At 42.4% G+C, this 22,754-nt stretch overlaps 1 protein-coding gene across 6 annotated transcripts in view; it reads right to left on the bottom strand.

Moving 5' to 3' along the window:
- Positions 1–22,754, bottom strand: part of SEMA5B (semaphorin 5B) — a 279,879-nt gene that overhangs the window by 110,428 nt on the left and 146,697 nt on the right. For all 6 annotated transcript variants that reach the window (XM_075181160.1, XM_075181164.1, XM_075181163.1 and 3 more), the window contains one exon: positions 2,878–3,073. In XM_075181160.1, coding sequence (XP_075037261.1) covers positions 2,878–3,022 — 145 coding nt within the window. In that variant the 5' untranslated portion in view covers positions 3,023–3,073. The remainder of the gene's footprint in view (positions 1–2,877; positions 3,074–22,754) is intronic.

Genomic DNA, 22,754 nt, shown 5'->3' with positions numbered 1-22,754 from the left:
GTCTGGAAAGAGCCTTCGCACTGCGCTTCTGCATAAGGCAACAAATTTACTTTACTATTTCTAAAAGAGGGCTCCAAGTAACCAGGAAGATCCTTTATATTAGGAAAAAATAATATAGAACAAATACATAGCCACAGAGAATATAAATCCTAATTAGCTGCATTAGAAGAGCAATTTCCTAGTTGTCCTCTGTGTCCCAAACGTTCTGTTTATATTTCTTTACTTTTGTTATGAAAAATGTTTAATATAAATGTATGTAGCAAAAGGAGTATTATTTAAACAGTCATCTAGATGGATCTTTGTTTCCATACTAATAATGTGATTTTATGCTGGGATCACACAGATAATAAACTAAACTGAGAATTATATCTATCTAAATAAGCTGCTACAGTAATGTAAAAATAACGTCATATATATTGAGTGACCCCATCAATAAACCCCATAAAAGGATGTACTTTGAATGCTAGAGCGCCTTTGTAGGGTGTTTAATGGAATTGGGGTGTGAGGACATTTTCCAGACAGACAAGTCAGCTGCAAACGGCAATAAAATGATTTTCTTTCCACCACAAGTTCATGTTCAGAGAAGAGGAACAAAGGATCCTTCAACGTCTTCTACATATGAGATTAATCAGAGCCGGCTGGTGCTGCTTATATCTGTCCTTAATAGTCACCGACCTCTGCTGCGTAATCAGATTATATACAGTCACTGAGCTACAAACCCTCTGTTAGACGTCCAGGAATAAGAGTGAAGTCCTGCTGGACACCTCCTTATCATGCACATTACATGTCGTAGAGGCAGCAGAATGCTTGTAATAAACATATAGGAAGGATCCGGTCCTCATACTGAGTAAATAAAATTGTATTTGCATTATAGTCCAATTAATTTGAACACAGGGTACTAAGATACCTCTACCTGCCCCCTATGCTGAGCTGTCAGCTTCTATCTATTTACACAACCAAATGTAGGATAAATTAAATTCCCCTTATGCCTAAATCTCATGCATGACCCATGGTCTACCAAAGCCACAAAGCAGGAGACAGTGTACTATGATGCACCAATGACAATGAGCAACCTCATCCGCTCTCCATTTCTAACTATATATTTACACACAAAAAAAGCAGCAAATGATGAAATTTAATAATTGATCCGTAACTGAAAGTTAAATGACTTTTAGAGATAAGATTATTTGTAACTTTAAAGGTACACAGACCACATAATACCTACAGATACAGGTTGCTGTTTGTTCCATATTGAGCTGAATTCCTGCCTTGTGCCCAAGCCGGCAGTATGCTAATGAGGGGGAGGGGCATATTTCACAGTATTGTATATATAATATGTAACAAGAAAAAGTATTTAAGAAGCAAGAGACATGATAGAAAAGGTAAATACAGCAGTGTCTATTTCCAACATACTGAGGTTTAGTTAATAAAGCAGAAAAATTGATAACGTGCTCTGGAAAAAAATCAGATGTTCACTGTCATGTATAGTGGACTAGACTGCTTAAAGGATCACTGAACGTCCACATTGTCAAATATGAAAGTAAAAGACATTGTTTAGTGTTACCCTGACATTCCATTGTTAAAAAACTACGTCCCCCTCCACAACAGACAGCTGCACCTTCTCTCACCTATTTAGGACAGTGTACTGATACAGGTGAAAAAAACAACTGAGAGGGCAGTCATTTCAGCTACTGTGACATTACTGGCCCGGCCTATTTCTGGAAACAAAGTCTGCAAGACTGCCTGTCATTCACTGTCTGTGTATTTCATTAGACAATCTCCTATATATATATATATATATATATATATATATATATATATATATATATATATATATATATATACATATACATACATACACATATAGATATAGATATGTATATATATGTAGATAAAAGGAGACGACCCCAAGACTCCATCCCTTACATGATGCCAGGAGCCGGCCCGCACCACAATTTATGGCTATGGGAAGTCCAGTACATTCTAGTGAAGATGAGCGGGAGGGTTTAAATGTGCAGCGTCAGCTGCAGGGAATATAACCAGCCTCAATATTTGAGGCAGCGGGGGTGGGGTGGGTCGGTTATTGTAAGGGGGAACAGCTCCGTTAAAGGGAAGATCTGATCATTGCTCTTTACGCCAAGCTATAAAATAAAACCCTACAGTCATCTAGCAAAAATCTTTCTAAAGGTTTTAAAGACACTTTATTCATTGATTTTAATTGCACACAGCATTGAGCTTGATTGGTCTCTTCGTATGGGCTGGAATATTAATGTTCACAGCTTCCAATTTTGATGTATTCATTTGTAATCGAGATGTCTCTGAGAACTCATCAAATTAATTAAATAAATTAGTTAAGCTAATAATCCGCATCGAAAATCCATTAGCATAGACTTGTATGCGAAATTCTATATTCTTCTTACATCCCGGTCACACTGACATCAATTCTAAGGATATTAGTATGAAGCGGCATCACTGGGGATATGGAGGAGGAAGACGAGCGCCAGACAACGCCACTCAGACAAATCACCAACATTAACATTTTCCCCACAACTTCCAACTGTCCCAATTCATAGAGACCGGCCTGATTTCTGGCGAACACAATGGGTGTGTCCTGCCAGAACAAAGCAGGGTTTTATACGGTTGTGGCGTGGATCAATCCGGGGTGTGGCCTCTCCCCCCTGAAACAGTGCGCAGGATTAACTTTGTTGTTAGAGTTGCGTTACACCCGTACCTGTCTAATACCGGTGATTTCATACACTGAATACAGGGAAGTGGAGACACTCACAGCCGCCCTGTGGATCACACACACACACACATAACTGATCTGACTCTGGTGTAACACAACGTTCTCAGTAACTATGTATCTCTGGAGCTCACCTTGGAAGGTTAGGATGGGGTGTTCTCTCCGCAGACACTGTTCTTCCATCTCTGGATACTCCGCTCGGACCTTGGGTGCTGCCGGGTGGAATATCAGAATAGAGATGGTCAGCAACGACAGGGAGAGCGCCCATAGCCTGGACATGGTGGAGAAAAGCCACACGTCTATCTTCCACAGGAAGCTCTGGGGCAGGACCTGTAACAAAAAGGGCAAATATTGTCTGTGGATACAAACAAGGTGCTTCTGGTGTAAAAGGCAAATTGTAATTGGTTGAATGGACAAAACTATAAATCAATAAATGTATCAATTAGAGTACAGGGATTAAGAATGGGATGTCTACTGTATTAGGACTCTGATGCCTCCATCCTGTATTACAGTATCACTATATACTGTATCGTGTCACTATATACTGTATCACTGTATACTGTATCATTGTATCACTATATACTGCATCATTGTATCACTATACAGGCCATTGTTTAGTTGCCCTCAGCAGCTTCATGTGGGTTATCTTTCTAACTGACTGACAGAAGCAGAACAATTCATTACTGGGCTGTAGGAGATACTGTAGGATTGTAACGCAGACATAAATATGAAGAATGACAACAGGACAAAGGGAGATGTAACACTGAGATTACTAAGAGGGATCACAATGTAACAGAGCAATATGAAGGATCACAATGTAACACTGAGAGTAATACAAAGAATCACAATGCAACACTAAGAGTAATATGAAGGATCACAATGTACAAGTAAAGCTGGGTACACACTACAGGTTTTTCAACCAATTATTGTAGCAATCACACAATAAACGACTGTTAGGTCAGATATCACATTAGTGTTCTGTTCTGACTGATGGATCATGTAACACAGGACTAAACATATATACAAATGTGACAAATCTTTGGTAAACATCTCATTCCCTTTCTAAATATTAATTTTCTTGCATAATTAAGTTTACTAGTGTTTTTAATAGTAGTAAAATAAACTAAATAGGAATAGAACCCATTGTTTTTAATGTCGCAGTACCCACCAGCATCTGTACTTGCAGCCGGGAGGGCGTTTGGAACGTGACTGCCACATTTACCTATATTTACCGCAAGTGAAAGCATTGGGTCAGTGGAATGTTGACAGCCGGGTGGCATTGAGAAGCAGCCGGGTGGGGGCAGTGTAAGACTTGCAATAATATTATAAAGTGTTGGAGGTTATTGCCCACACCTGCCAGGACTGGTCAGACCGGTGGTCAGTGGTGTAATACTCATGGCTGTAGTGCTCACATAGTGACTGTTCTAATAGCAGAAACTATGGTTTATTCTATAAGAGGACTCTATTGGGCCCCAAGAGCCGGGTGGAGCACCCGGGAAATAAGTGATGGCGCAAAACACCGGTCGTTCATTGTCACTGGAACGTAACGCAACGCTGGTGTAAGATGAGCCCCTGTAACATCTATATCTCTGTGGCTGGGATAACATCTATAACGATGGAGACATTGATCACTGAAAGATATCAGGAAGACGCCTTGTAATCGTCTTAGTGTCTCAGTAAATCGACTGAGGAAGAAAAGTTTTGACTCTTTTTCTGGGACTGAACTTTAAAGAACAAGTTTGGACAACACAACCTTTATCATTCCTGTAAAAGAGCAGATATAATGACTATGTGCTGCAGAGCCCTGACTCACCCCAGTAAGTGGAGTCCAAATGTCAGGAATTAGCTGTAGGTGAAAATGTCAGTGTTTGTGCTCCCGGCCCCCTAACCCAATTCCCCCAGGATACCGCCCGATTCTCCCCCACACAAAACGTATCAGCACGTACACAGGCTTTGTGGGAAAACTGCAGTCTGATTATGTTTAAATTACTCCCATCTTCTCTAATTTGGCTATAACGATCTTTATGAAAAAACTATTTTTCTTTCTGAGCAGACAAATACAATGGTGCCATAATGCCTAATACGGGGGCTTGTTATTTAGTCTGTGATCTAGATTATGTCAACATGACAAGGACGCCTCTTTCAGTTTTAAATGAATAATGTATTTATTCTTAATTCATTTGCTGTTGGGATCAAGGTAAATATAGAATTGTTATTAAGATTAAACTACCCTGATGTTAGGTGTTTAAACATAACAATATTAATAGTACAGTATAATAGTTCTCCTTGCAATCATACAACCCGTCTCCAGTGTCATCAAATCTGATACTAAGATCCTCTGCATCACATGTAATCCTACACAGCCATGATAATAATTCCTCTATATCATGTTACACGGACTCATTCTCAGCTCTGTACAATCACAGGAACAAGTCTCATGAACCATAACTAGCAATATAATAACACGCACAGAAGACAGGGTGGCCCTTCTCACAAGAGCTTACAATCTAATGTATTATAAGTGCTATCCTGCCCCATGGATTCTATTGTATCTTAGTTTAAATTAATTCTTAACTTAAAGTTTGGGATCTGCAGACAAAGCTCCAGGTTTAGGGCACATTCACATAGGCAGAAACAGGGCACAAGCGCACCGAAACTTTGTAATCATCAGGTTTCATAGAACATATTTTTTGGTAAATAAACACACAAAATCCTATAATATAGATGTGATCAATGAAGAAAGAAGCTTCACCGGTGAATTCACAATCAGCCAATCAGAAGCGCTTCGCTAGTAACCAACATCATCAGTCCCTAGAATGGTGCAAACGATACGGCTGTAAAAGCCGTGTCTGAGTCTACACTCAGGTCTGATCACCTGGCCACTCCGCGAACAGGTCCTGACTCTACTCCGCATAGAACGTCCCGTCCTTCCCACCTGGTTTATTTACGTGGACGTACGTAGAACCAAGTTACGCTGCACCAACGGGGCTATGTTCACCTCTGCATCAGGCCCAATGTTTCTTTCTGGCCAGTAAGACACAATTGCTGAACATACATCTAACTTATTGCGATCACTTGTTTTTGAGTCTGATCACCAGAATCTATCTGGATTGTGTCACTGGACAGCGCTGTAATAACCACGAAACACTTATAGAGTCGTCATTTGTGGGAACACTTCCAATGATGCCGCGAGAGCCTGAACAGGGACAAGGATCCCCCTTCACACACGTTGTTAAACACTAAGCAGCAGACCCCCTACCAGTGAAGCCGTTTTATAGACTGTTCACCTTTAAATAAAACAGAGTGCGTGAGAGAAACAGAATATTTCAGAAAAATATAAATTGCTTCCACAGGGATTTTTTATTTACAACTGAAAATCCAATAATCCTCCCGGCCTCCCCCAGGCAGCTCCGTATGGTTATTCCCACCTCTTCCAAATAAGATTTGTACTTTTAAAGGACAATTAACTTGATATTCAGCTCCAGGCGCTGAGCCCATTAATAAACCCAATACAATCTGAATTCCTGTACACAGAGTATAATCCTGACCTGCAGAACTCTACATTATCCTCCTCGCACACTGGATAGAATAATGTATTTGGGGGTTGGGCTGACATATCTCGGATCCCATCTTATTACAATAAACGCATTCTGTCAATCAATTTCTGACCTGGATATTGCAGCATTATCCATTCCTCCCAGCAGTCCTGATTTATAACGGACCGTCCCGATTTATGCAACTCAAAGGAAGGGGAGTTAGAAATGGGAGGCGTGGCTTCAGTGAAATCTGTGCACGTTTAGGAGAATCAGGGGCATGAGTGGCCATGGTCGAGCCAATCACGCATAGTCAAACTTTATCCTAATTTTTTATATTGTTACTGGTAACTTTGAGAGCTCTATATCACTTCATCTTGTTGAACTCATCTGGTGTATAATTGTATGTACATAAGAAACAGGTTCGACCTCCTGGGTCACGTGATGACACGTATAACAGCCTCTGCTTCCCACATAATCCCTGACACCAGCCCGGATAACTGAAGCAGGAGCCTGATTAGCGCTACGGGTTCATTTTCTTCCAAGTAAGTGAATCACCTTTATCCATCCTCTCCCCAGTAAGAAACTTTCATTTTACATTAATACCTGCAACCTCATTATCAATCCATAAATTAGATACATTGTAACCCTACAGCTCCCACAAAGGGCAATTCCCAACTCCATAAAAGAGCACGGCTGAAACCAACATCATACCTCCCAACTGTCCCGATATTGGCAGGGCATCACGACCCGCAGGCCGCACAATGGGCAGGGGCTTCACAAGAGGTAGGCGGAGTTTTACATACATTTTCCATTCGTGGGAGTAGTTTGGGCTGACAAGGGTGGGGCTCATTTTGCCCCGATATATCAGGATTCTCAATGTTGGGAGGTCTGTGACATTGATACAATACAGAAATGGAAGTTGCTCAATCAATTTATAGGTTCATAGCAGGTGCTTGAAAGGCTGGGGTTATCCAGGAAGGAACAAATACAGAGAAACATCCCACGGCAACAACAAAAGAAAAACAAAAAAAAACAAAAACAAAAAAACAGTCTTTCTACTTGTACACAAAAATGCAGAATTCTCAGATACACACATTTGCAAATGTACGATAAGCCACCCGCCACATCACGGCGCTTCTATTAATAGGGTGGTCCTAACTCTAAACAATGAGAGTATCTATATACTGGGTCATTATATATATATATATATATATATATATATATATATATATATATATATATATATATATATATATATGACTGGCCGGAGTTTCTGAAGTATTGGTACTTTTTGTTCATTGTTCTGTATGGTTTCACCCTGTATAGTCTACTGTTAGTACTGTGTGCGGCGCTGCGGATACCTTGTGGCGCCTAACAAATAAACAATAGTAGTGAGATAGAGATATATATATATATATATATATATATATATATATATATATATATATATATATATATATATATATATATATACACACACATACATACATACATACACACACACACACACACACACACACGTATATATACCTGTGTGTGAGTGTTTTTAAATTGAGAGCTTACTTAACAAGAGGTACCCTAAGAGCCTCCAAATGGCAGTATAGTACCAGCATCCCCATCAGACATGCCTCTCAAACAACAATACAGAAATGGAAGCTGTTCAAACAATTTATAGGTACACAGCAGGTGCTTGAAAGGCTGGGGTTATCCAGAAAGGAACAAATGTAGAGAAAAAGAAGGTATGAGACATTGTAATGACATCAAGGGGAAGCACGGTGGCTCAGTGGTTAGCACTTCTACCTCACAGCACTGGGGTCATGAGTTTGATTCCCGACCACTGCCTTATCTGTGAGGAGTTTGTATGTTCTCCCCGTGTCTGCGTGTAAGATCCAATCTTGTAGAGTTTGATATGAGTTCTCTGTACAGCACTGCAGAATTAATGGCGCAATATAAATAGCTGATGATGATGATCAAGACCTTTATATTCCAAGCAGAATGTTTAAATAATTTCATGCATAAAATTGCTGTGAAGTCTCCATCAGATCTTATAATGTATTTGGATTTTGTGTATTATTAGACATTTCAGGCTCCCGAGCAGTGGTGGGCAACATGCGGCCCCTCACACCTTCATCTGCGCCCCCCCCCTTCTCCTGTGTCCCCCTACACCTTCATCAGCGACCCCCCCTTCTCCTGTGTCCCCACACCTTCATCTGCGCCCCCCCCTTCACCTTCACCTGCGTCCCCCCACACCTTCCTGCTGTATTGCCAGATGTGTTTGTTACAGAGTGTAACACTTGTAAAAAATGCCTGTCGATATGTTATTACAGGTGTCTCTTCCTTTGTTTATATGTGTTGTTTTATTTTATTGCTTAGATTGTGGTCCTTTTGAAGGCTTGAGGGCCACACCAGGCTACCTATCCCTGCTCTCGATGCTCCCAGTGACTCTCAGGTTACAGACAGTAAAACTGATGTGTTGGATAAATGGCTTCTGGAAATTATTTGTGGGACAGTTACTAGTTGTTCTGTCCCAAGCAGCGCAGAGTTTGGGTTTGGAGAGTCCAGTGTCTGAGTTCTCTGTGGCAGATTAAGGCAGGTGGGGGCATCTAATGGATGTCCTGCCTGCAGCGTCTGGTCTAGAGGGGAACAATGAACATTCCCAGTTACAGGTACTGCCTCGTTTTCCAGATCACAAACCCCGACGTGTAGCGCTCTCCGAGGAGCCAGCTGGCACGGGGAGAGCTGTGTTCTGCTTTGTTGCTGCGCACATTTATCACGTTAATAAGGACGAACGTGAAGGAATCTGGGGGGGGCTCTGTGACTCCGCATACATCAACCTGATCACCCACAGAATACGGGGGGAGAGATTGGAATACACAATGAGAATGGGGAGAAGAACATTGCTGCAACATTCTCAGGGAGCCATGGAAATAGTATTCTTGTGCGATTGTATCCATGTATAATAACAGCGGAATGCGGCTGGTTACTTTGTATCTAACCACACACGTAGCTCCGGTCGTTTGTCCTGATCACTGAACAACCGGATCTGTCTCCTGTCCACACGACACATGGAGAGAAACTGGTGAGATCCAAGTCTAGATTTACTAAGTCGTATTTGGCGGCGGTTTTAAAGTGCTTCAAACCTCCATATTTACTATACAGCGTTTTGAGGCTGGAGCACTAAACTACAGGTGATGTTTGGCGGTTTGTAAACACCTAAAACACCGGCTGTTTAGTCAAAAAAAGGCAGACTATTTTAGACCCTGCTATTTCAGCAATCTCACCTCTTTTCCTGCTGGTTTCCCCGGTGGTTTGTCAAACCACAGCTTAGTAAATGTGCTGGTTTGTATTTTTATCAAATTAAAATTCAGAATGACGATTTGTATAGAGACGCTTTGTTAGACTGTGATTTTCAGGCGGTTTTGAAACTGGTTTGTACAGGCTGATTCAACAAACCGTCCTGTAGTAAATCTATCCCCTGGGCTTATAGAAGTCTCTCCAGGTGACTAGATCTGGCCGCTCATAACATACACATGACGGCTTAAAGTCAAATCATTTTCTTATTGCTGGGAATCTGTGGTGGTTGCTGGAAGTCCACAAACATGGCACATTTACACCAGTTTGATCTATGTTTACAACAGTGGTCACCAAAATCTCCATGTGTCTGACCAGCTTACATATCAGGAACCTCCAATGAGGTCTCGCTTTAAACCAAAATGTCTGCTTCCTGCAGCCGTGCTGAAAATTATTTGCTTTGAAAACAATTTATATCATTCCCAAACATTTCACCGAACATTTATGAACAAAATTAAGTTGGAGGAATTTCCTTGTCTAAATTAAACAAACTTTCAGCAACAGAAACTTTTTCACTGTTGTATCCTCACCTGCCACAGAGAGACGGGATAAACGTCAGTATTCAAAGCAATCCCAAAATAAAGGGCTGACAGCCTGCGGATCTCCAGCTACTGTAGAACTACAAGTCACAGCATGCCCTACAAGAAGATGTTTACCCTGAAGACTGGGAAGGCAAGCTGGGACTTGTAGTTCCACAGTAGCTAGAAAGTAACAGCTCGCTACTGCCTGATCTAGAGAAAAAAATATTATTGATTAATACATTTCTGTAATAAAGCAAAGTGAATAATTAGAGACTTCATCATTCTCCCTTCCGTCAGTCCGACACCAGATAACTAAACCATGACAATTCTTATATTAAACCTCCAGTAAGACTACAGTGTTATAAATATCATATTCAGAGCACAGTTACCATCATCATCATCATTTATTTATATAGCGCCAGCAAATTCCGTAGTGCTTTACAATTGGGAACAAACATTAATAAGACAATACTGGGTAACACAGACAAACAGAGAGGTAATAGAACCCTGCTCGCAAGCTTACAATCTATAGGACAATGGGAGTTAGAAACACAAGGGCATGTGCTACATCATATTGCACAATGGACCAGCTAGAATGCAAAGGTAAAAGTACTGAGTGGGCTGTGTGTGTTGCAGTGTTGGTCAGAGGGTTGTCATACTTCTCTCTCCACTGTCTGCTAAAGGCCGCTCGATCCTGTCCTTTCTCTCCCCCTCCCTGTATAGGGTGACAGTTTAAAGGTTCGCTCACACATATGCGTTATCCGTGCGCATTTTCTACGTTGTACTTTTACCAATACAGGGCCTGATTCCCTAAGGAACGTAAGTCTTGATACGTGCCGTATTATGTGTAAAATAGCTCTGTCCATGCTCAGAAACGGTCTATACGCCAGTGAACGCAAGTGCATCAAGTCATCTCTGAATGCAAATGACACTTCCGACAGCCTATGTTTTGAAGGGCGGAATAAGGGAGGGGAAGGACGTGTGCATGTAGACAATGTATTGTAGGTGCGTGCCAAGGTTCAATTAATTCAAGCTATGGGAATCTCTCAGCTATGTGGTCGGGTGTAAGGGATGACTGATAGTGATGACGGACACACGTATGTGCAATATCCATCAGATTACAAAAAATGCAAATTGCACTCACTTTGCGTTCCTTGATGAATCAAGGCCACAATGTATCATACGTGCAGCAAGTATTAACGCATGAGAAAGATATTGTGTTTTCTTGTAAAATTTTAAGGTGGTAATGGCCCATGAGAGACCATCCATCTTATTAGAGTGCGCTTTTCTGGTGTCATCGGATAAAAAGTGCATTATCAGCAAATAGGTAAAATAGCGCTCTCAGGCCGCTCCGCCGTTCTTCCCAGATCTTCTCCTGGATGTTATGTCGTCCCCTCCTCATTCACATATATCTCTATCATTTATTTATAAAGCATCAAACGTATTCTGTGGAGCTGTTGAAATTCTCCAGCACATTAGATTCTGCCCTGAGAGTATTAAAGATTCCATCCTGCAGAAATGTCTGCGATATTCTATAACCATGTCCACCGGTCATCACCTAAACTGGCTTTTATCTACCTGAACCCTCTCTAACCATGGGCACATTCATACCAGATATATCCCCCAATGTCCTGCCTTTTCATCCAGTAATCAGTCTGGGATTCCAAATAAGCCTTTTGGCTGCCACATTGCGGCTTTGTACATTTACAGACACTGTTACTCTTCTAATATTTATCACCACAAATACCGGTTACATAATAGAGGGACTGGGGATATATGAATTATTCACCCCTCAATGATGTCTTGCACTAAGCTTCTCTCCTTCCCAGACATACATCACACGAGAGAATGAGGGCGATATATATATAAAAATCATTGGTCGGTTTGCCTGTCTGTCCAGCTATGCATGCAGACACCTCTGCACCGATTGGGATGAAACGTGAGGTGGTCCAGTTGGATCCTGGCCAGGGTTTAGGAGGCTTAGGGTCCCGGCCGGACCTCCCGTTGGTGTACGCTGGGCAGAACTTTGACCCGGGATCCTCTTCTGGACCTTCCACTGGATGGATCTGGATGACATCTTAGCTGCTAATTAGTTTTAAAAGGTTGACAGTTACATCCAACTCATTGATAACTGAATAACGTGAAGATTTAAACCCAGGCAGCGCCGGGTACCTCAGATAGTTTAATAATAAAACAAGGGAATAAAACCCACTTGCCTGTAAATAAAATAACTTCACATTAATAAGCTTCCTGAAGCTCTGTACAAAAGTATTACAAGGTTATTAATACAAATTCACACTCTTTTTTCAATTGATATTTCACAATTAATGAGATGATGCATAATTTATTGTTATTAATGACTCTCCTGAAAAAAATTTGCATATAGTAAAGCCATTTCTAACCTAACTGTGGGCTGAAGAGATCAGTCAACATGTATCAATTTAACTTTAAAAGATATTAGTCTGAGCTCTCTCCTCCCCCCTCTGCTCTGTATAATACAATGGACAGGAGGTGATTACACCAATGAGCGCTTATACTTTGTAAAGAATGTTAAATGTGGTTTTTCCACTATGCAAAAATAGCTTGATTTACATACCAAACACAATCACTTGAAACAGAGTGCACTGCTTGTCAGGAGAGTTTGCAATCTACAGGAGTTTGAGGTGCAAGTTCATTAACAGGAAAATGTATCTGAATACTGAGAAGCGTTTCCTTCATATTTGTATAAAATGGCCAATAAAACGGATGGTTCTGGGCGATTCTGCACAGAGAATCTTATTTCCCTGCAAATACAAATTTATTTATATGGTATAATATGATGAATAATAATATCCTGTCGTCCTGCTTCTATGGATAGAATCCAGTGTCAGCTATAGACCCTGAGAGAACAGAGAATTATCCTGTAGATTGAAGATACTTGAAAGGCATTAGCAAATCATAACACAATATCTGTCATATATGGAAGATGTTAGATGTAATAAGCAGCACAAACTAGTTTCCTGGTTGTACACGGTGCAGTTATATAGCTGCAAAATGCAGAAATATGGCCGGAATTCACTGTACAATGGGATCATCATCACCATTTATTTATATAGCACCACTGATTCCGCAGTGCTGTACAGAGAACTCATTCACATCAGTATCTGCCCCATTGGAGCTTGCAGTCTATATTCCATAACATACACACACAAAGACAGAGAGAGAGAGAGAGAGAGAGAGAGAGAGAGAGAGAGAGAGAGAGAGAGAGAGAGAGAGAGAGAGAGAGAGAGAAAAGAGTCAATTTTGATAGCACCCAATTAACCTACCAGTATGTTTTTGGAGTGTGGGAGGAAACCGGAGCACCCGGAGGAAATCCACGCAAACACAGGGAGAACATACAAACTCCATAGAGATAAGGCCATGGTCGGGAATTGAACTCATGACCCCAGCGCTGTAAGGCAGAAGTGCTAACCACTGAGCCACCGTGCTACCCATGGGATTCTGACCCCTTTCCCGGCCTGTTTACAATCCTTGGTCCATCCGGCCTAAGCACCGATCGGCCGTCTTATTGCACCATTGTCTGCAGCCCCCTGAGATTGAAAAGTAACTTCCCCATAGATATGTGCCTGGCAATGCCACCCGCCGTATCTGTGCTGCGCCGTGCCTGGAGCACCGGCCTAATAATCCTCGTCTGACCATTATCCAGCTTAATTTAGTGCATCTGCAAATCTGCTACCTGCACATCACAGAACTAGCCATGAAGACAGTCACCACTCAGTGCAAATTAAGCCACTATTTATACAAATTAGCAATTTGTCAGCACCACGTCCCTTAAATATCACATCTATAAATCATAACTTCTCCCTCTTTGTACTCTCACTCTCCATTCACTGTGTATCTATCTGCTCATTCAGTACACAAAAAGATTAAAGCGTTAACAAAAATAAGCGATCTGTTTGAAGAGGCGCCGGATAATATTAGACATCAATATCTCTCAGCGGTGCGGTGCGGAGTGGAGCGCAGTGTTTGCTTTCAATAGAGAATCTATACTGCAGATAATTACACAGAGTGACAGATTCCAAATCTGAATAACACTGGCTGTCAGTCATCTGCGCTGCCTGGGAAGTCTCCACACTCTCTGTAATGCAGATATCGGATGTTTATTGACACTCGGATCATGTGTACAAATGATCAGCATTGGTGGCTGGACAGACTGGTGACGGGGAGTTTATCAAACTCCTGAAGCTGCAAAATCAATCAACAGAGCCCTGACTACAATCAAAGTGACTACTTCCACTTGTACATTGGGATATTATTATTTTATTAAAGAGACTGTGACGTTATATTTTACATTTGTATATTAAGGGGTGACTGTGTCAAGTATCCTTGTTCTAGGAATTTACTTTCCATAATTCTGCTAGTAACTAGTAATCCTTCTTGCAGAATTAACTTTAGTTTTCCATCAATTTCCCAGAATGTCTAACCCTCCTCCCAGAGCCCTACTGTTAAAATTTGCCAGCTCGCCCCTTTACCTCCGGCCTATTCATTTCTAGGATTAACTCAATAGCGCCAATATTTCAGAAGGCGACAGAGGGGTGCACAGATGTTACAGATTTCTTTGCTGGAAGCACATTATCCTGTCAAAGGATGGGGAAGCAGAGCACAGACAGCGCACAAAAGCCTAAAGCTTCATATGTCTGGCTGGCCTGTTTGCAGTCTCCTAGGTAACAGATGTATGTATGAATGTATTTATGAATTAGTGGATTTAAGTCTAGGAACATGGTCAGTGATTTCAAGCTGTGGGATGTTTGTTGCTGTGTCAGTGCTTTATCATTGAGAAAATGTCAGGGTAACATTTTACACTTTATTTTACCTCTATATAGGACAAATTCTCTTCTTCTTTTTTAAATGAAATGGCCTTATTTTGTATGCTGAGAAACAATGTTTCTAAAGATTCCAAACAAAACACATAACACAGATGTATCACCAGAGCGTGAGTAGGCGTGACAGAACGTACGTGTCCTAAGTATGACGTCACCTGACTGACAATAAAGGTCTTCAGACGTGTGCTAGGTATGATCACGTCTATCTCTATAGCGATGGCTGGTGTCATCTCTGTGTGATCTATGTAGATAGAGGTGACGCACCCGAACATGAAGACAAAGCACAATTATAATATGGTTTATGGATTATGATCCAGGGGTGTGTTCCCTGTAAAGACCCCGAGCTGTCCCGACTGTCTTATATGCAGAGGTAATTGCTTCGTTTGAGCAGAGCTGCAACTAGAAATGTTAGCGTCTGGGGCAAGACAAACACCTGACACCCCCTTGTCCTTAACTTTATCCAAATTAATCTAAAATATACATTTTCCGGCACCTCAGTTTTGTGCTCTTCAGCCAGTTTGGGGTCCATATTAGAATAGCTCAATAAGACTTGGGGTCCAAGACTGAGCACCACTGGATTAGCCCTAAAAGAGAATGAAAGGTGAAAGGAAAGAGGGCCAGATGAATCAGAGGAGAACTGGGGGGGTTCTGGGCTTCAGCCAAGACGCCGGTCATATTTCCATATTACGTTTTGCACTCCTGTATGTGAGCACAGCACTGTGACCTGAGGCAGCTACGTCAGCATGAATAATGCACCGCGGCTGAACGCCTCATGTTTTCCTCTTTATAAATAAGAATAAATAAATGCAGGTTTATATTGTAAGAAAATATTCCCAGGGCAGCATAAATCTTTCACATCCACCGGCTTATAACCTTTATCCACAGAACAGGGGGACTCGACGCCTCCACTCTCTTCACATAAGTAAATTATTCAGCTTCATCACTCTCCTCCTGTTCAAAAATAAAAGTCATTATTGCTCCTTGTATTCTGGGGCGGTTCATCGGGGAAGCCTGGAAGTCACTGCACCAAACTGTGGTGATATTTCATGAGGAATAAAGATTGGTACCGTGTCAGATGTACAGTATATAAAATCTACAAACACAGAGGGGGGGGAGAATACAGACAGATGTGGAGGGATTAAAGAATTTTGTGGAGGATCACAAAGAGATGAGAGGAGTAACTTATTTATCTGATTGTGATTCTGCCATCAGGTCTGAGATGATTTCCTATACGGCGATCTACTAACGGGATAACCTGCCATTCACTTTTGTTTCTTTCCATTGTAATTCAGGCGTTGTGTCGTTATACACACTGGGAACGGAGGAGTTAATGCATTTGATTGACGGTCAATTGAGAAAATGTTAATTTTATGCAATGCCTTTTGTTTATTGGCAATACAATACAATTAGAGCCCCATTAAACCTACAAAATACCCCCAGGGTAAAACAAAGATAATTATGTTATTCATTACAAGTGAGACGAGAGGCCTGCGCAGTTCTGTCTGGTTGGATCATCCATTCCAATTTCAAACGCTGGAAGAATTCATCTGTTTTAAACTGCAGCCACATGTGGACGTGTGTTTTAACCCTTAAAGACCAGGGGGGGGGAGGGGGGGATGAAAGAGTCACCACATATGGAATGAGAACACTCAATGATTAAAGAACTGATGGGGAATTATTATTATTATCATCATCGTCGTTTATTTGTAGGGCGCCACAAGGTTTCCTCAGCGCCGCACATAGTACAAACAGTAGACCATACAGGGTAGAACAGTACAGAACAATAAACACACAGTACCAGTACTTCAGAAACTCCGGGAGGGCAGATACAGTAGAGACGGAGCAGAAGAACAGGTATGGAGACTGGAGGGAAGAGGGCCCTGCTCATTCAAGCTTACATCCTAAGGGAAGGTAAACAAAGTCAGGCACAAAAGGGAGCCAGTGAATCAAAGGGGAGAGAGATGAGGGGTCAAGGGAGGATGAGCAGAAGAGATGAGAGGTTAAATGGATGGTTGGTAGGCCTTGAGGAACAGGTCAGTTTTAAGTGCCCGTTTGAAGGAGCACAGATTGGGAGAGAGACGGATGGAGCGAGGGAGGTCGTTCCAGTGAAGGGGGGCAGCACGGGAGAAGTCTTGGATTCGAGAGTGGGAAGAGGTGATCAGTGTGGAGGAGAGGCGGCGATCATTGGCTGAGCGCAGGGAGCGGACAAGAGGGTGAATGGAGAGGAGGTTAGAGATATAAAGGGCAGTAGACTGGGAGAGAGCCTTGTAAGTGGTGGTAAGGAGTTTAAAGAGGATTCTGTAGGGGAAGGGGAGCCAGTGTAAGGTGAGACAGAGTGGAGAGGCGGAGGAGGAGCGGCGTGAGAGGAAGATGAGTCTTGCAGCCGCATTGAGTATAGAGCGGAGGGGGGCAAGGTGGAAGTGGGGGAGGCCAGTAAGGAGAAGGTTGCAGTAGTCGAGGCAGGAGATGATGAGCGCATGGATGATGGTTTTGGTGGCATCCTGAGAGAGAAAGGGACAGATACGGGCAATGTTACGGAGTTGGAAGCGACAGGCTTGGGCGAAGGATTGAATGTGGGCGGCAAAAGAGATGAAAGGAGTCAAGAGTGACACCCAGGCAGCGGAGTTGGGTGACAGAGGAGATAGTGGAGTTATTGACAACGATAGAGAGATCGTGGTGGGATTGGAGTCTGGGCGGAGGAAAGACAATAAGTTCAGCTTTTGAGATGTTAATTTTAAGAAAGCGTGAGGACATCCAGGAAGAGATAGCTGAGAGGCAGTCAGTCACACGAGAGAGGAGGGAGGAGGGAGGAGGGAGGAGGAAAGATCAGGAGAAGAGATGTAGAGCTGAATGTCATCAGCGTAAAGGTGATACTGAAGACCAAACGAGGAGATGAGAGCACCAAGGGAGGAAGTATAGAGCGAGAAGAGTAGAGGGCCGAGAACAGAGCCCTGGGGGACTCCTACAGGGAGAGGGGATGGGGTGGAGGAAGAGCCAGACGTGGATACAGAGAAGGAGCGGTTATCCAGGTATGAAGTGAACCAGGCATGGACAGAACCAGAGAGGCCAAGAGAAAGAAGAGTTTGCAGCAGGAGGGGGTGGTCCACGGTGTCAAAGGCCGCAGAGAGGTCGAGGAGGATGAGTATGGAGAAGTGACCTTTGGATTTGGCTGAAAGTAGGTCATTAGTGGCTTTAGCCAGGGCAGTTTCAGTGGAGTGGAGGGGGCGGTAGCCAGATTGGAGTGGGCAAGGAGGGAGTTGTCAGAGAGGTGACAGGTGAGGCGGCTGCAGACAATCCGCTCAAGTAGTTTGGAGGCATAGGGGAGAAGAGAGATAGGGCGGTAGTTCGCAAGAGAGGTGGGGTCAAGGTTGGGTTTCTTGAGGATAGGGGAGATAAGAGCATGCTTGAATGAGGATGGGACTACGCCAGAGGAGAGTGATAGGTTGAATAGGTGTGCGAGGTAAGAGCAGGCAGTAGGAGAGAGACAGCGAAGGAGGTGAGAGGGGATGGGATCGAGAGGACAGGTAGAGGGTGGAGAGGAAAGAATAAGGGAGCGAACTTCTTCACCTGATGTAGGGGTGAAGGAGCACCACAGCTGGTTAATGGGGGGAGGTGAAGCAATGAGGGTGGTGGGAGAGGGAAAGGAGGAGGAGATGTTCTGTCTAATGGCTTCCATTTTGGAAGAGAAAAAGGTAGCGAAGTCAGAGGCAGAGAGGGAAGGCGGGACAGTGGGAGGGGGGGGGGGGGGGGGGGGGGAGAGAGGAGGGAATTCACTTTGTTTCAGCACCAAGGAAACTTACATGAAATATATGGATCTGATGTTAGGTCACTATTAGTATTATGTGATATTCTCACAATTACAATAGGTCCTGTGTCTAATTAGCTTCTATTTCACAAGGATAAAGCTCAGCAGATGGGGAACTGTCTTGTAGGTGATCCAGCGTCCCATTCACCAGACTCAAGCGGGGGGAAGTGAATGAAATACATATTGCAGAGGTAAAATAAGGATCAGCTGCTGCGGATGGTTACAAATTATTGGAGAGTTCGGAGGTCTCCTACCCACTGCCAGCAAAGTATAATCAGTTTAATGTTACTGGTATGAGAACAGAACCCTACACCCACTAAGGCTAGGTACACACTGACCTGTTATCTCAAACAACTGTATCTACGACTGAAGGGCCGATCAGCCTGGCAATTCATCCATACACACCGACACGATTTACCTTCAGATCTGTGCTCTTCATCTGGTCCTCTAGTCTTCAGAGAATGACAGCACAATATTCATTCATTCATTATTGTCACATTGTCACACTGACTAAAACCACCTTGTTACAGCTATTCACGGGTCTTAACAAATTTCTTTAGCTACTGTGACTCTGAAACGAAACATTCTGTCTCAGAACGAACAAATGAATTATTCCATCTACAGCACTCTCTACATTTATTCATTCATCGCTGGCATCGGCTGAAAAGAGCCCAACTCGGTAAACTCTATGAAGATTGAGAGCATGAGTGCATACACACTGCATGATCGGTGGAAAATATTAAACAGTACAACCGACCAAATTAAACGATGATCGGCACTTTGGGACGGCTTTAGATCATCGTCTCACTATACACACTCACACGATATCTGACCAAACGGTCAGATGTCGCCTGTTTAAAGTTTTTTCGTGCAACCATCGGGCCAGTGTGTACCTATTCTTACATTTGGCATTGCAGAGAGGAGCACTGGTGCATGTGAAGGTTTGGGTGTCTGTCCTCCAATGAGCCCCCCATGACCAGAAGTACTGAATATAATGACAGTCGGTAAGCAGACTTCATAGGGCATCCATCAAAAACACGCAGTGTGCTCATTATGTAGACTGACCGGATTGAGCCATCACTGAGGCACGAGGCACGATGGAAGAGGCTGCCTGAACTGTGTGTAAGAGACGGGTCCACCAATCGTTTCTGGGCAGACAAATATAATTTGGAGACAAAACTGACAGTTCAATGGAACCCCGGGACGGACACTGAATTCATGTTCTAGAATTTATGCAGATTTTATTATCTTTGTGGATTAATCTGATATAGACAATAATGAATAGGTTGTGTCTCATATCTCTCCAGAATGTGTCTGTATTATAATGATTTGTCAGACACTCGCTGGGGCCACAACGCAGCTGTCGACCTTCTGCCAAGTGACACAGAGGACGGGGGCAGAAAACGCTCTTTTCAAAGTGATTTGGGTCACATGGGCATTTCCTCATCCTTTCCTGACCCTGTTCTACCTCATCCCAAACACCGAGGGACTCACTATGCACCTAAATATTTCAACATAAAATTTAGGTTTAACATTATATTTATGACAATATGCAAAAATAAAACAGATAAAATCTAATAATATTATTAATCAGAAAATGTCTGATTGTAAGAGACGCTACATCCTAAATAACCTGGTTACAAAATTGCACACTTATTTTTAAATCTTATTACAAACTACAAAAGTCATAAAAACAGAAATATCACAAAAAAAATACAATTATGTATTTAGTGTAAATGCCAAAGGAGAGCATCACAAACCAGGAGATTATTACTAATGACAATCACCAGACAAATGATGGTTCTTACACGAGCCGTCTATTTTATGCAATCGGAGAAGTATTAGTAATGATTCTGAAAATGGGTCGATCGCAGACACATCTAGTTATACAACGCGGTTTATTATCATTTTTGTGAGGGCTGTAAATTCTTATTAGGTTTGATCATCTAGCAAAAAACACGATTTTAGAAGACACATATAACGTCAAGACTTATTTTCTTCTGCTGGGCAGAAAATCCCCCCCAGACAGAGAGAACTGGGGGGGGGGGGCACCGATACAACTCACTAAGGGGGACATAAGCCCATAAAGGTCTCTAGAAATAAACATTCGGCACAAAGAGAAAAAGAAAAAAAACGGAAATGAATAATTTTCTGTACAATCCTGTCGGCGGCAATGTGTGGACTATAGGACAGGGTGAGAGGGGCGTCCTACATGTAATCTGAGATTACTGGGGGCATCTGGCATCACTTCTGATCTTCTGCTGCCAATATAACAACCCATCTGGTAGAAATAGAGGAAGTTCCCTATAAGTATCAGGATTTCCTTATGAATCAGACAGAATAACAGTGTCAGAGGGGAGACCCCAGCCCAGCTGATGTATACCAGCGAGGGGCTCACTTAGGGGTCATAAATAGAATTAAATAATGGCAGCTGCAGAGGTTGCATTTAACAAAGAGCACTAGATGGGATTTTTCATTGCTCCTGTTCAGGCAGAATTTCTGCATTAAGTGATATTTGTGTTCCTATAAGACACATCTAAATACATTATATTCAGTATACTATAACTCCCCAGATATGGACTCGCTGTGCTGCAGGCAATATGCACTGACTAACCAGGGGTGCGGAGTCCAATGGGAACCCTAATATTCACCAGGGCACGAGGCACAAGGAGTAATGCACTTTACCCAGAGGACCCCCCAGACCAATCAGGAGAAGGTGCATTATAGGGAGATCCTTGCAGTGTGAAAGGGGGACAGCAATTATCCTGAGCAAAATGACTTTGCAATAGTTCTGAGGTGACGGAGATCGGGTCTCTTCCTATAATATAATGGGACTTGTTCTCAGAGCAATGTAATAAAGACCAGCGTCCCCCCACTTCATGAGGCTAAACTGAGCAGCGTCAGATATAGGACATTACACCCCCAACATGACCTGACCACTGGACATGATCATAATACAATTCTATTACACTCTATACAGACATAGGACACTACACCCCCCATCATGACCTGACCACTGGGCATGATCATAATACAATTCTATTACACTATATACAGATATAGGACACTAACACCCCCATCATGACCTGACCACTGGACATGATCATAATACAATTCTATTACACTCTATACAGACATAGGACACTACACCCCCAACATGACCTGACCACTGGACATGATCATAATACAATTCTATTACACTTGTATACAGACATAGGACACTACACCCCCATCATTACCTGACCACTGGACATGATCATAATACAATTTTATTATACTCTATACAGCTCTTTACAGACAATAAAAACAGATACTGAGAATTGAAAACAGAACAGAAGCCAACATCTAAAGCTTTACAGTATACAGATCAATAGAAGTGGCACTGTGCAGTCAGAGTTACTGAGAATTAGATTGTTCATTTCAGAACAGGAGACATAGAACCGGGGAACGATGGAGTAGAAACATTGTGTGATAGATTCTCCTGCTCTGTACAGCGTGTACATAACCCCATGCCCCATCTCAATGGTTCAGACCAGTAACACTCACTAACAAGGAATAAAAACACCAAACACTAGAAAATGCAGAGTGCGTAGTCCCACCTCATAGCGGGAATGAGATTTCAGTAAAGAACAAAATAATATTTATTTTCCGTATTAATCAGACTCTGCCACAAACAGATGTCTACAGAAAAACAAAGCTAAGCTACTGATTACTACTCCGCAAAACAGCATGGATACTTACACAAATATTTAGAGACATTTATTTGTATATAACTTGTGCATTATTTTCCTGCATAATAAACAACGAGGACAGAACGATTTTCAGGTCCGTTAAGAGCGAGATTTCTTCCATGCTCCCGTCCTGCCAGTAATGACATTCTCTTTGCAGAACCAGATGACATTTAATCAAAACTCAGCAATGAGGAAAAGTTCATTT

Source organism: Mixophyes fleayi, chromosome 7 (genome assembly GCF_038048845.1).
Source record: "Mixophyes fleayi isolate aMixFle1 chromosome 7, aMixFle1.hap1, whole genome shotgun sequence".
Taxonomy (NCBI): Eukaryota; Metazoa; Chordata; class Amphibia; order Anura; family Limnodynastidae; genus Mixophyes; species Mixophyes fleayi.
This window is presented reverse-complemented; position numbering and strand designations above follow the sequence as displayed.